The sequence below is a fragment of the Salminus brasiliensis genome, chromosome 2 (genome assembly GCF_030463535.1).
Source record: "Salminus brasiliensis chromosome 2, fSalBra1.hap2, whole genome shotgun sequence".
In the NCBI taxonomy this organism is placed as follows: domain Eukaryota; kingdom Metazoa; phylum Chordata; class Actinopteri; order Characiformes; family Bryconidae; genus Salminus; species Salminus brasiliensis.
Window position 1 is genome coordinate 11,576,015 of NC_132879.1, and position 12,708 is coordinate 11,588,722.

General features: G+C 40.0%; 1 protein-coding gene across 7 annotated transcripts in view; it reads left to right on the forward strand.

Moving 5' to 3' along the window:
- LOC140544167 (collagen alpha-1(XIV) chain-like) overlaps nt 1–12,708 on the forward strand; it is a 103,393-nt gene that overhangs the window by 4,651 nt on the left and 86,034 nt on the right. For 5 of the 7 annotated variants that reach the window (XM_072667575.1, XM_072667583.1, XM_072667608.1 and 2 more), the window contains exon 3: nt 8,010–8,120. The exons of the other annotated variants lie outside the window; for them this stretch is intronic. In XM_072667575.1, the coding sequence (XP_072523676.1) occupies nt 8,010–8,120 (111 nt within the window). The remainder of the gene's footprint in view (nt 1–8,009; nt 8,121–12,708) is intronic. 7 annotated transcript variants of the gene reach the window in all.

The following is a 12,708-nucleotide window of genomic DNA, read 5'->3' on the forward strand; positions in this document are numbered from 1 at the left end:
AAATCAATGTTTAGGTTCAGTAGAGAAGAGTGTTAAGGTCCAGTAGAAAAGAACGTTTAGGTCCAGAAGAGAAGAACGTGTAGGTCCAGTAGAGAAGAACATTTAGGTCCAGTAGAAAAGAACATGTAAGTCCAGTAGAGAAGAATATTTAGGTCCAGTAGAGAAGAACGTTTAGGTCCAGTAGAGAAGATCATTTAGGTCCAGTAGAAAAGAACATGTAAGTCCAGTAGAGAAGAATATTTAGGTCCAGTAGAGAGGAACGTTTAGGTCCAGTAGAGAAAAACATTTAGGTCCAGTAGAGAAGAATGTTTAGGTCCAGTAGAGAAGAACATTTAGGTCCGGTGGAGAAGAGTGTTTAGGTTTAGTAGAGAAGAACATTTAGGTTAGGTGGAGAAGGGTGTTTAGATCCAGTAGAGAAGAACGTTTAGGTCCAGTAGAGAAGATTGTTTAGGTCCAGTAGAGAAGAACATTTAGGTCCAGTAGAGAAGATTGTTTAGGTCCAGTAGAGAAGAACATTTAGGTCCAGTAGAGAAGAACATTTAGGATTAGAAGAGAAGAACGTTTAGGTCCAGAAGAGAAGAATGTTTAGGTCCAGAAGAGAAGTGTGTTTAGGTCCAGTAGAGAAGAGTGTATAGGTCGGGAAAACTACTTGAACGAACATCAATAGAAATATTTTTTTTCCTTTCAGTTTATCTTCCAGCTGACCAAAAGTGCCTAGTAGACTTAACAAGATCTAGACCTTTAGGCTATGTTCAGACTTCCAGCCCAGATCTGATTTCAGGTATATCTAGATTGTATCCAGACTGATTAATGATAGTATGGATTTTAGTGTCTTTTGCATTACTTGCAACACGTCAATTGTCAAATCCAGAGTGACGTCTATAATACTGACCCCGTTACCACAGGAAGCAATGGAGATGCAAATCCGACAATAGCACTGACAATATTCACAATACACTCATAAAAGCATATTGTGCATCACAATAACAAAATTTATCACAATACGATAAAATATTGTCATAATGCCCATGCCTAGTCTCAGAGTGCTCAATTTGCGTTGTTTACTGTTTAACTTTACTTCCTAAAAATGAATGAAAATAAAGGCATTGAGTCCCACCCCAAATCTGCCGCCTGTGCTTTTATCACCTTTGTCTCAGACGCACAGTAATGCTCACACAGACTTGTAATGTGGTTTGGAGCACAGTACGACTGACTGTATAAAAATGAAACTAATCTAAATTTCAACATGTAGCTGAAAGCTGGGATTTTAGACAGCTGCCAAATTTCATTCCATGTCCATTGTCCAATTTTCATCAAATTGAGCTTGTTTAGAAATACCGGTGCCAGTCAAAATGATAGTTGCATTTTTTAGGTACTTTTAAATTACTGCAGCTGCCAAAGATTTGATATTTTGGTTGCAGACAGTATAAAAACTGGACTGTCTTATAAATTAAGCCAAGAACAAATATGACAGAACCTCTGGACCATTCTAAACTTAAAGGTTGGCACATGTACATGTAATATCATGCAAGATCAGTGGAAGTCAACATTAGCAACTAATAATTAACTAGAAGGTGCAGTTCTTGCAGAAACTGCGAGTGTGATTGCAGCTCAGCAGTTCTACTTTAGGCATTGGTCGCTAAGGTGTTGCTAGTTCGAAGTAGAGCTGTGTCCACAAACATTTGGCTAAAATGTAGGGTGCCAAAACGTTTGCCTAAAAGATTATTGGTCCACAAACTTTTGGGAGAGCTGACCATTGTGTTACCTTTCTGAATATTTTTACCATTTATTCCTATGAGAAAAAATGTCTGATAATCTCACGAAAACCATATGCCACATTGGTTCATAAAGCATAAAACATAAAACCAAGATGTTATTTCTACAATTGTGCTTTCTTAGTGTTTTTAGCTCAAAAATGTGACCAGTAGAGAAGTTTGAATTTTTGGTAAAAAGTTTAGGGACGAATTGCAGTGCATTCCTACAGGAGTGTTTTGGCCACAATAAAAAGCATTTAGTTTGGATGCTTACTGTACAAAAAATATTGCACTTATCCAAAAGCTGTACACAAGCCCATGTGTCATCAATATGATGGGTGAATTAAAGTTGCAACTGAGACTGTATTTTTGATGGATCTAGCAAAGATTTGGGTGACTCTTGACTTTTAGTGTTTGTTAGCAACATTAGCCTCACAGTTTCAGTTTAAGACTAAAAAAGCAAATTTCAGACACCAAAGAGATCTTAGTAGATTCACTGTATCTGGTTTAAGGGGAGAATTTCACACTTCTTTTTTTCACCAAGCTATCACTTTAAAGCCATGTTAAACCATTTCAATCAGTGCCAGTTTGACGACCGATTCTAACAGAACCTGTCTGATGTTCTTTTTGTTGGAGATGTAAGAGTTACACTTCATTAAAGCTCGTTCAACATGTCAAGCTGACTGAAGCAGTTGGCGCTTACATTCACATCTGCCAGTCTGGCACGTCCTCTAATGTTCTTTCACAGAAAACATGCTCCATATTTCACATAATAAGCTTCATAATGAAGCTGTACTTGATCTTTGATGTTGCTCCACTGCTTCCTGCAGAGTGTTAGCTCCAATTGGCCTGTATCCCACTGCTCGCCACTGTGGGCTGAAAAGAACGCTGTAATTTCTCTCTGGTCTAGAGCAGTGGTTACAGACATTACTCCTGGAGAACTACATGGCCCTGCAGAATTCTGCTGCGGTGCTAATCTACCTCACCTGATCCAGCAAATTATCGTCTTCAGAAGTCCTTGATTAGCTGGGGTAGTGTTCGGGGATGTGGGGTTAGAGATGAAACCCTCATGAAGGTGACCTGTGGTCTACAGGCGCAAAGACAAACAGCAATCTGAACCCCGGAGGCAGAGGAATATCTGAGATCTAGTTCTAGACCACAGGGCAATGTTTACACATCTTAGTGACAGTTTTATCAAAGCGCTAGACCCCAATTTCCAGGTGCAAATATCACCTGGACAAGCTGAGCCACGGAAGTGGAAGCAGCCGCCCCATATGGTAAATGAGACTGTCATTTTCTTCTAGCGGATTTAGCAACAGCACAGACGTGACGTGGCTGAATCTCCTGCACATATGCTGTGTGTGATCCACCAGAATGGCTTTCAGCTCAGCTCCTCAGTAAAAATATACAAATTCTGTTAATGCTGTTGCTTTCCAAGACTAGCACCAAGCCCCAAACGTGTAGAAAAGGGATTCACACACACAGCAAAATGTCCAGTGCTGGTTAAATATCTACAACATGTATATATTTCCAGGCAGACCTACATGAACCTTTTAAGAAGCGATTCAGTTCTAGAGATTGTGCTATAAACTTAACAGAGGAAAATCAGCAACAGTGGACATGGCTACTATTGTTTGTTAAATTGACATGAAATTGTAAAAAAAAGTAACACTGACATTCTTATAGATATCTAAAGTTGTGTTGCCATTCTGTTGTTGCCATCAAATCCTTTTTACAAACTCCAGGTTTAAGCTTAAATTCTCTATGAGAGTAATGATATTGGAATTTTGCTGCTATTTCACCCTTTGCTAAAAATTTTCCGAACCTTCCTGTTACTTAAAACGTTTTGTTGTGTGGACATTTCTCTCCTTGATGCCACTGTATCCTCTGAATTATAGGTTAACGGCCTATGTACTGACATCACATGACACAAAGCCAAGTTGACTATTACTCGACTCTTATACAACAGCAGCCTCTCTATCTGTACTCTACTGCTGCCAACAAAACTTTTCAGTCTCATTTGACAAAGCTTTTTTTGTTTGTTTGAGGAGGTTGCCAGTTTAATAATCTCAGTTCAGTTGGCTTGCATGTAGCAACATTCATATTTCAGAATCATAATTCAGAAAATCCAGTGGATCTTGGGAATGGATGTAAGAACAATCAATATAGAAATGAGACTACCCTTATTCAGAGATCTTTAAGTAGCTACATCCCAAAACCTAGGCTGAATTTCCTGGTTGTTACATCACTAAAAATTGTTGCATTGGAACATACCTACAGAATTTCTTTGTTGGCTAGTCGAGCTTGCCAAGTGGAAAAAACTAACTAGTTGCTACTATCTGTAGTACTAATGTGTATTGAAATGAAAAGTGCATGCATTGCAAAAAGAACCCAGTCAATATATTAATAATCTAATATTTTTCTTGTGTTGAGAAACTGTCTCCATTGACAATACAATGAAATAAGAAGTAAAGTTTGAAAGAATCTGTGCAATCGATTGGTCATAGGTCATTTTATTCAGTGAAAACTTAATTTTAAAAGTTTTAAAGTTGTTTGTTTTTTGTTTTATATAATATATTATATAATTTATATGATAAATGTATATACACATACTGTAGGCACATCAAACCACGCTGTAGGTATATATACAATTTCCGTGTGCAGCCATGCGGAGTCGTCACAAATAAGCCTACAGTCTAGTCAGTGTTCTTATTTAATTATGCTGTCTGCTACCAGTTTACAGAACATAAGCATGCTAACTGGATTAAAAATCCACTAAAGCCAGTTCATGGATTCCAGCCATGCGTTCCTCAGTGATTTCCCAGAGCAGGCTATGGTTACACTAGACTGCAATCAAATCGGACTCGTAATAATACACAACCTGCATCCTGTAGCATCTAGCAGCTTTTTTTTTCTAGAACCCAAACAAAACTTAAGTCTTCTTAGTTTCTACTTTACTTCTTCTCAGGACTTCTTAGCATCAACATAACCAGAGCTTGAACAATCCACTGCTTCAAAATTATACAGTTACCTTCACTAGCTAACCTGTTCGCCATGCACCACTCACTTCAGCAAACTCGTGCGTGTCTGGCGCTATGTCTGCTCATTCAACCGGGTGAGCTAAAAGCGAACAGTGGAAAATACTCGTCAAACAAACCCACTTTGGGCTGAAGTGGGATGTATTTTATCCTCCCGTTCAGAGCAGAGACACCTTCATTTTTCACAGAATCACAAAAAGCAGTGCCGACAGCCCTCCCCACAATTAAGGTTGGTGTGCTTGGAATATTATTACACAATGCTTGGTTTGATGCATCCTCCTGAATTGTACTCTAATCTCCGCAGTAGATAGACCATTCTGAACATTCTTTACACACCCACACAAGACTCCCGGACCCGGTTGTGCAGTCTGTGTGGGTCTGTAAAGAACACTCCATTATCTGTCCAGCTTTGCCTGCTAACTGAGACACAAACACAGGAATGAGTTTGTGGGAACGGATTGCTGCATATAGTTTAGAAGTAGAGAAACTGCTAGTTCAAGTGGGGACGTTGACTCTTAACAATAAAGGTGCTAAAAGGAGCTCTTTGCAGGATGCCATAGAACAGTGGGGCCTGATTCTGATCCCTGGGCTGGTTGCACCAACAGGTCTTAACTAAGAGGGTCTCAACTGCTTAGTTGGTTGTAGCTTAGACCATTTTCAGATTTATACCATTGCACCAACCAAACTTACACATGGGCAGAACTAAGACCAGTCGTAGCAGTGAAGTCCACTTTCCAAATATATAGGATTTTTTTCAGCTGCAGGGCCAAATGTTTACTAATCTGGCACTGTACCATGCATTTCACTGGTTACTTCTTTTTGTTGTTAAAGTAGGACTAGGAAAGGCACTGCGTCTCATAATAATTATGCAACAGTTGCTCCTGTCGGATGTTTCAGATCTCACATTCTCGCCCCAATTTACGAAGGTAGCAAGTTAACATGCAAACCGCATTGGGGGTACAGATCTGTTTGGTGAGACGGCTTGATGACGTAGAGATCCGCTAATTGGCTCCACATTGGCGTCACCTTTGTACTGCCACCTTTGTACTGTAGCACAGCAAGTTAGCATGCTAACTTTGTACAGCAAATGCGAAATGAAGAATTAGAAGAGGTTTCTGGGATTGTTTTCCATTTTTTTTTGTGTACAAAGAAGCACAGAATGCTGAATGGTAAGATATGGTCTCTGGCATTTTCTGTCCTGGAAATATAAAGACCCCAGGATGTGGAACTAATCTGTGGGTCCCTTCATCATTGAGCCCTCCCACTGAATGGTTCTGTGGCCCCAGGTGTGGTAATTCACACTTTTCAACCCTTGAACGGTTACCCTCCGTACTCAGAACTGTTTAGCCCTGCCAACGATCTTGCTAATTAAGCAGCCTTAAATACTCTCCTATGTCTGGTCTTCAGCTTACAACTGGTTGGTGCAATGGTCTTAATGTTAGTGCCCAGAAAGTTACGACCTACTTATCTTTTCTCTGTTGCTGCAACCAGCCCCGGGACAAAGAATGACCGCTCCAGCATTAAAACGATCTCTGTAAATGTGATGATTGAGTGTGAAGATTCAAATTCAAATAATGTAGTGTTTCAAGGAAGCCTCCAGGCATTGCAGAACCTCAGGGAACACCCAGATGATCCACATTTTTGCTCTGTTCCCGTGTTGGAAGTTGGAGCAAAAAACGGCTGGAAGTCCCTGAGGACTTGTTTTGAGAAACACTGCTTGTGAAGGTTCTTCACACTCACAAATCTTAAATTGCGTAAAGAACCCTTTATAGCACCTTTTTTAAGAGTGTTCATAAGTGAATGTGAGAGAGTTTGGATGTGTGTGTGTGTGTGTGTGTGTGTGAGTATGGGTGTGTGTGTTGGGATGGGTCTGATTGTGGTTTTGCCTGAGGAGCTGAAGCAGAATGGAGAAACACTAAATGGTGAATGTGGTTTGATGTGGTTTGCCTGTCTGTCTCTAAATGAAGTTCCTTCATTTTCCTCACCATGACAGGAATAGACTCATAGCATAGCTATTCCAGAGCCTTCAGTCTGTATCTTCTATCCCTCTGTCTCCCACTTCCTCCTCAGGTTAGCTCACACTCTGTGCCTGAGGCTGTCACCTAGAGCCCAAACTATGATCTGAACTCATTACTAACACAGAAAAAGCTCTCCTATAAATGCACCTGTCTGAAAGGAAGGGCAAGAGTGTGACTTGACTCAGTGACATCTGTGCTTTCTCTCACACCGCCCCCCTCCCCACCTCTCTCTCTCTCTCTCTCTCTCTCCCTCTCTCTATCTCTCTCTCTCGCTTTCTCTCTCATTTTCTTTCCCTCTGTCTCCGTCCTGGTGTGTAGATATGATTTGGTTCAAACACAGATGGAGAACACTGCCTATCTCTCTACAGATAGAGCTTACACTGATTTAACCACCATCTGCCTGTCAGACAATTTTGGTCTTTTATCCAGAGCGCTCCATTCAGATTTCACTGCAACAGATGACGTCCTGATGAGTGAAGTGATCTTAAATCTAATCTGAAGATCTAATATTTTTCATTATTTGATGGTTGTGAGAAATATTAGCCAGTTTGTTGTGAATTGAAAGTGCCTTATTCTGATCATTTAGAAAAAAAAAGATTTGTAATGATAATGCACATTACCTTGCCTTTTTTCAATACATCAAAATCCATTAAAAACAAAATCATTCACATTATTGCTTGAAAAAAAAATTAGTTACTTTCGTGGATAATTACCTTTTTTTAAGAAAGTCATTTATTTTTTCAAGAAATAATGTGGATCATTTTGCTTTTGTGAAAAAAATAAAGCATAGAATTTAGCTTTTTACAAGAAATAATATGACTAATTTTGTGCTTTTTAGGAAATAGTGCAGGTAATGTTGCATTTTTCAAGAAATAATGAAGATAATGTAAGCATTTTTAAATAAATATTATAGATCATTTGGCTTTTTTTTAAAGATAATGATAAAATCACTTGAAAAAAAATAGACATATTAGATATTTGAAGCAGGTGCAAGATGATTTCACATCACATGAAGTCATTTTTTGCAGTGTGTTTTAGCTGTGCGGATGAAGACCATGTGCTTGATGCTCACTCTTTGTGGCACCTAATTTTCTTTTTTTAAAAATCTAAATTTAAAAGAATTTTCATATTTATATTTACCTGCAGACTGAGAAAATGTTTTGTTTTGTTTGTGTGTGTGTGTATGTGTGTGCAAGCAGTGCCTGCTCCTAGAAGATTGCGTTTTAAGGAGCTAGGCTCAGGCATGCTCAGCGTGTCCTGGAAGGAGCCGAAAGGAGAGTTTGACAGCTACAGGCTCATCTACAGCTCAGGTAAGGATTCACAATAACTGGTGACTCACTTGTTCCCACTTATTTAAACACAGACCTTCCTTTGAGAGGGCTGCCCTGCTCTATCATTATAGAACATGTAGGACATCTTCTTAAAATGTGTGTTTTTTTCTCGGTTTTTGGACAGTGGCAGTGCTCTGACTGGGCCCACCCAAAATTACTGATCTAACTTACAGTATTACGTTCTTGTGGAAGAATAAACTAAAACACATACGAGAATGCACTCAATAAATATAAATAAATAAATAAATAAATAAATAAGGATCAAATTGATCAAATTCAAAGTTTAACCAGTAACCAGAACTATGAGGCATTTGCTGAGCATCACTCCCTCCTGAACCAACAACACATGAACTATCTGTTTGAACTTATAAATGCTAAATATGATTCGTGAAAGCTGCTGAACTGTCGGTGCAAAGTTGCCTTTAGATCATAATCTAAATGCAAGAGAAATTTGTTATCTATTTGAAGCGTCATCTTCTTATTAACCTTTCCTCCTCCTGGGCTAATTATACAGAAGGTCCAGCTGGCTGCTGTTTTGCTTTATGTCTTTATGATTATAGATTAGCTGTAGTTTAACCTTAGACCTCTCCCTCTTGCTCTCTGTCTCATTCTCTCTCTCTCTCTCTCTCTCTCTCTCGCGCGCGCGCTCTCACTCTTTCTCTCTCTGGGGGCTGAATATTCTATCAGTACATTCCAGACAAATTTGTGCTGTAAAAAATGTGTGGCGTGCGCAGAGCTTTTAGAAGGACAACAATGCGGAGGCGCTCAAATTTGGACACAGTGACTGATGAGTAATGACAACAATTCATAGACAGTCCATAAAGATTAATGAATAACTTCCTATAACAGTCATTTAATGGATTTTCCTGCTTCTAATTTAGTCATGTCCAATTCCCAACCACTAGCTAGGTCTCCCTATCACACAGTGCTACCAACACTGAGGGTGGGGGCGGGTGAAGGCCAGCACATGCTTTTTTCCAGAGTGTGACACTCCACTGCATCTTTTTGAACTGCTGCTAAAGCAACGCTATTGGACAGCTGAACAATTTTGGAGGAGAACAGTGGTGTAATGTGAAGTGATGTTATGGAATAATACAAGTTTTGGGAGGAGGGACATGCTCCCAATCGAATGTCCTATAGTAACCCTCACTACCTTTTTCACCAAATCATCTATGCATGGTCTGAACTAACAAATTGCCAATCGTGTTACACCAGATCCACCTTCATTGTTAAAAAGGCATGGATAGTGTCCTATTTAATCATGCGGTGTGGTAGCCACGGGTTCAGCTAGCAACAAATTTGCCTTCTCCACATACTATGAAAGAATTTTATTGAGTTAAAGGAACATTATGTAACATTTTACCTTAAAATGGCAGTTCAACTCATGTTGATGCTCCACTGACTGTACTAGTGAGAATAGTGTCTCTCTCGTTGCTCAACATGCAGCTAACTGCACTATGTAACACTATGAAGCAGGAAGGACACATGCTTCTCTCACAGTGACGGTTCTGTATCTTTCAGCTTGTCCAGAAAGGCATGTGTAAAGAGTCTTTTTTTTTTAAGGGTGGCCTAAAGAGCCCAGGAGCAAGAAATACTAATTTTGCACATTATGCTATTAATATTATACATTATGCATTATTTGGCATCTCCAGTGTCTGGCGTTTTGCTCCAGTGTTCCTCTACAGTTACATGAGCTGCCTTCTGGTGTATAAGGCATCCAAAGCATCAAGCCATGCAAAACTCAGACAACACGTGTAGCTGCTCCTGCACTTCAAAATCTCTTTAACTTGACGCTGATGAAATTCTGATGAGAATGCTGTGCAGTAGCTCTTGTATTTGGGTGTTTGTATGGCGGTCGCTGGATCAGCCAGCTGGAAGAATTAGAGAGAGTTAATGCACAGAGATTTGTCATTTTATGATAGATGCTATTCTCACATGAACACAGATGTTGTGAAATTAGGGTTATTATTATTTTGTCAGGGTTAAGAGATAATGACATCAGCAGAGGTGGTGTAAGTGTAATATCATAATAAATGAAGAATACCTGTTGTTCTTCAGTATGTGTGAGGATGAGTTTAAGGATGTTAGTTTCAGTTTAACACTCAGTGTCACTGAAGCAGGCTGGTAGACAAATCTATAGTCCAGAAAAATCAATACCAAGAAAACACCAGAACTGAACATGAAAGAAGAAGCAGCCTCAGAAATGCTCAGGAGACATAGGTTGTGTTTCTCAACCTGCAAAGCCAAACAGAGGGGCGTAAGTAGCAGAGCTATAAAGAGTCAAGTGATCTGGAGTGAGCCAGTCCTGACAGGGCCATTCAAGTAGAGGCTGAGTCCAGAGACTTTTGCTACTGCTCCTAGAAGCTGCTTTATCAGCAGTTTACAGACATTTCTCTCATCTCCTCCAGTATTTGGACAGCCAGCAAGATAGGGTCACAAAATTCAGGTTTCCGGCTCACAGAGGAGAGGACGTAAGAAAAAGCTATAACCAGCTTTTATCCGTTAGCTTTTCAACCACTCTGACCATCAAGTTCCAGCTCAGATTATGTGAATTAATTTAATTTAATTGAATTTAATTTCAAATATAGGATAAAGACAATGACCCACAATACCTGTATGCAGAAACCTGTTTAGTAAACATTTCGGAAATCAAACAACCCTTTGGTTCATGTGTTTGGGTGTAGATGCTGTAGACTGAATGTTTGAGTGTTTAGCTCACCAGGCTCTGTTCTCTTCCTCTCTGTTCAGGTAATTATCATGTCACCTCTAACAAAGAACTGGGTCACAACCATGACTGAAGTAGCCACACTCACCTGGCTTAGTTCCAGCAATCCATATTGCTTTGGCCTTGCTCCAGTCCTCTTGACTGCTCTGTACCCATGTCTCCTTGCTTTAATTATCTTTCTGAATGGGCCCATCTGCATGGGGTGTGCACATACTGGTGCCCTCGGTTTCCACCAGCATTCTGCAGCGATGAGGGTAAATTGACTGAAGTGCAGTGTCTGAATGGCTACACTGATATAAAATCCAGTCAAAACAACATTGTGTTTTCAGCTTATATCAGGCTGATTACGCTCATGAAAGACTTCATAATTAGATGATGAGCTGACTCACAGTCTAAACTGAAGTGTGTACACTCGACAGCTCACAACTTGCCTTTTTTTCTTTGGCTCTGTGGATTCAGATCTGGTACCGCTCCAGCTGGGAGCCACTTCTGTGGCCATTTCTTGGTCTGGCCAATCAGCGTATTGAGATGAACAGTGAGATGAACATGGTGGCCAAATAATAAGGGTTTAATAAATGTATTTAACAGTGTATCAGCGGTACAACTCTCTACCTGCTCTGAGCTTCTCTCGTTATAGAAACTGCTGTCAACAAGGCATCTGGGTGTAGCCTATGAGAGTAAAGTGGGTAGAGAGGGACTGGGGGTCGCAGACTAGGCCCTGAGAAGTTCTACTGACCAGTATGAGGAGAATATGTAGTTAGAACTAGATGAATATTGTGGCTCTCTTTGGTCTTTGCCTGTAAGAAGTTCTGTCCTGCAGTGGTCATATGGGTTTCCTACAGGTTCTCTGGTTTCCTCTCTCCTACCAGTTACACCCAGTTAAATTGGCAATGCTATCTCCACTGTCACGCAAAAACATTGCATCTCCCAAATTCAAAATTTACAGAAGAAGAAAAAAAAGTCATTCTATTGGTTTATTCAATTCAGACATTTTGACACAATTTAAAGAGCAACTGCTAGATTCACTGATTGTTTAACACTTGCATAAGTAGTCAAATGCTCACTGTTAAAAAGGGTGAAATAAGGGTTAGTATTGTAAACAGTACTCAGAGCTAGAAGTACTAGGGTGACTGCAACAGACATGGGTGAGTCAGAATCATACACCATGAAAAGAGCCAAACTAAACCAAGCAAACAAAACCTAACGGTCAAGACCAAACAGGAGAAAACCAGAAGAAAAAGGGGTCAGTAACCAGAAAAGTACAAAACAGAGCCCCACTCAGTATGCTATGAAACGACTGGCAGTACTTCACAAAAGCAGGTGACAGACAGACAGGTATTAATGCATAGGGGATAATGAAACACAGCTGAGAGTCATTAGTACTCGGTGGATGATGAGCGTGGGAACAGTTTCTGATTGGGTGACGTGACAGAGAGTCCTCTGGAATAGATGGATTGTGGGAAATGTAGTGTGTGGAATCGGTGGAGGCAGTTGAGAGGCCTGAAAGTGTGACATGTCAAAAAGTCAAATACAGCAAAGATGGAGATACAAGATATGAATTGATACATTCCTACAGAATATGCTAGGTGGAGTAATGAAAAACAAATTAGAATAGCGGTCAAAGCTTTTGGTGTTTATATTTGACTCAAATGCACTAGGTGTTCAGGGCAGTTACTGACTATAATGGGATTACATTACATAGTATTTTTTAGCAGGGGCCATGGTTGGTTCACACTGTGGTCTGGATCTCATGGTTTGGTATGAGTTCAGTACAACTGGACAAAATGGGGGCAGGAGGGACATCCATTACCATAGCGAAACCCCCAAATCCCCTACTATCCC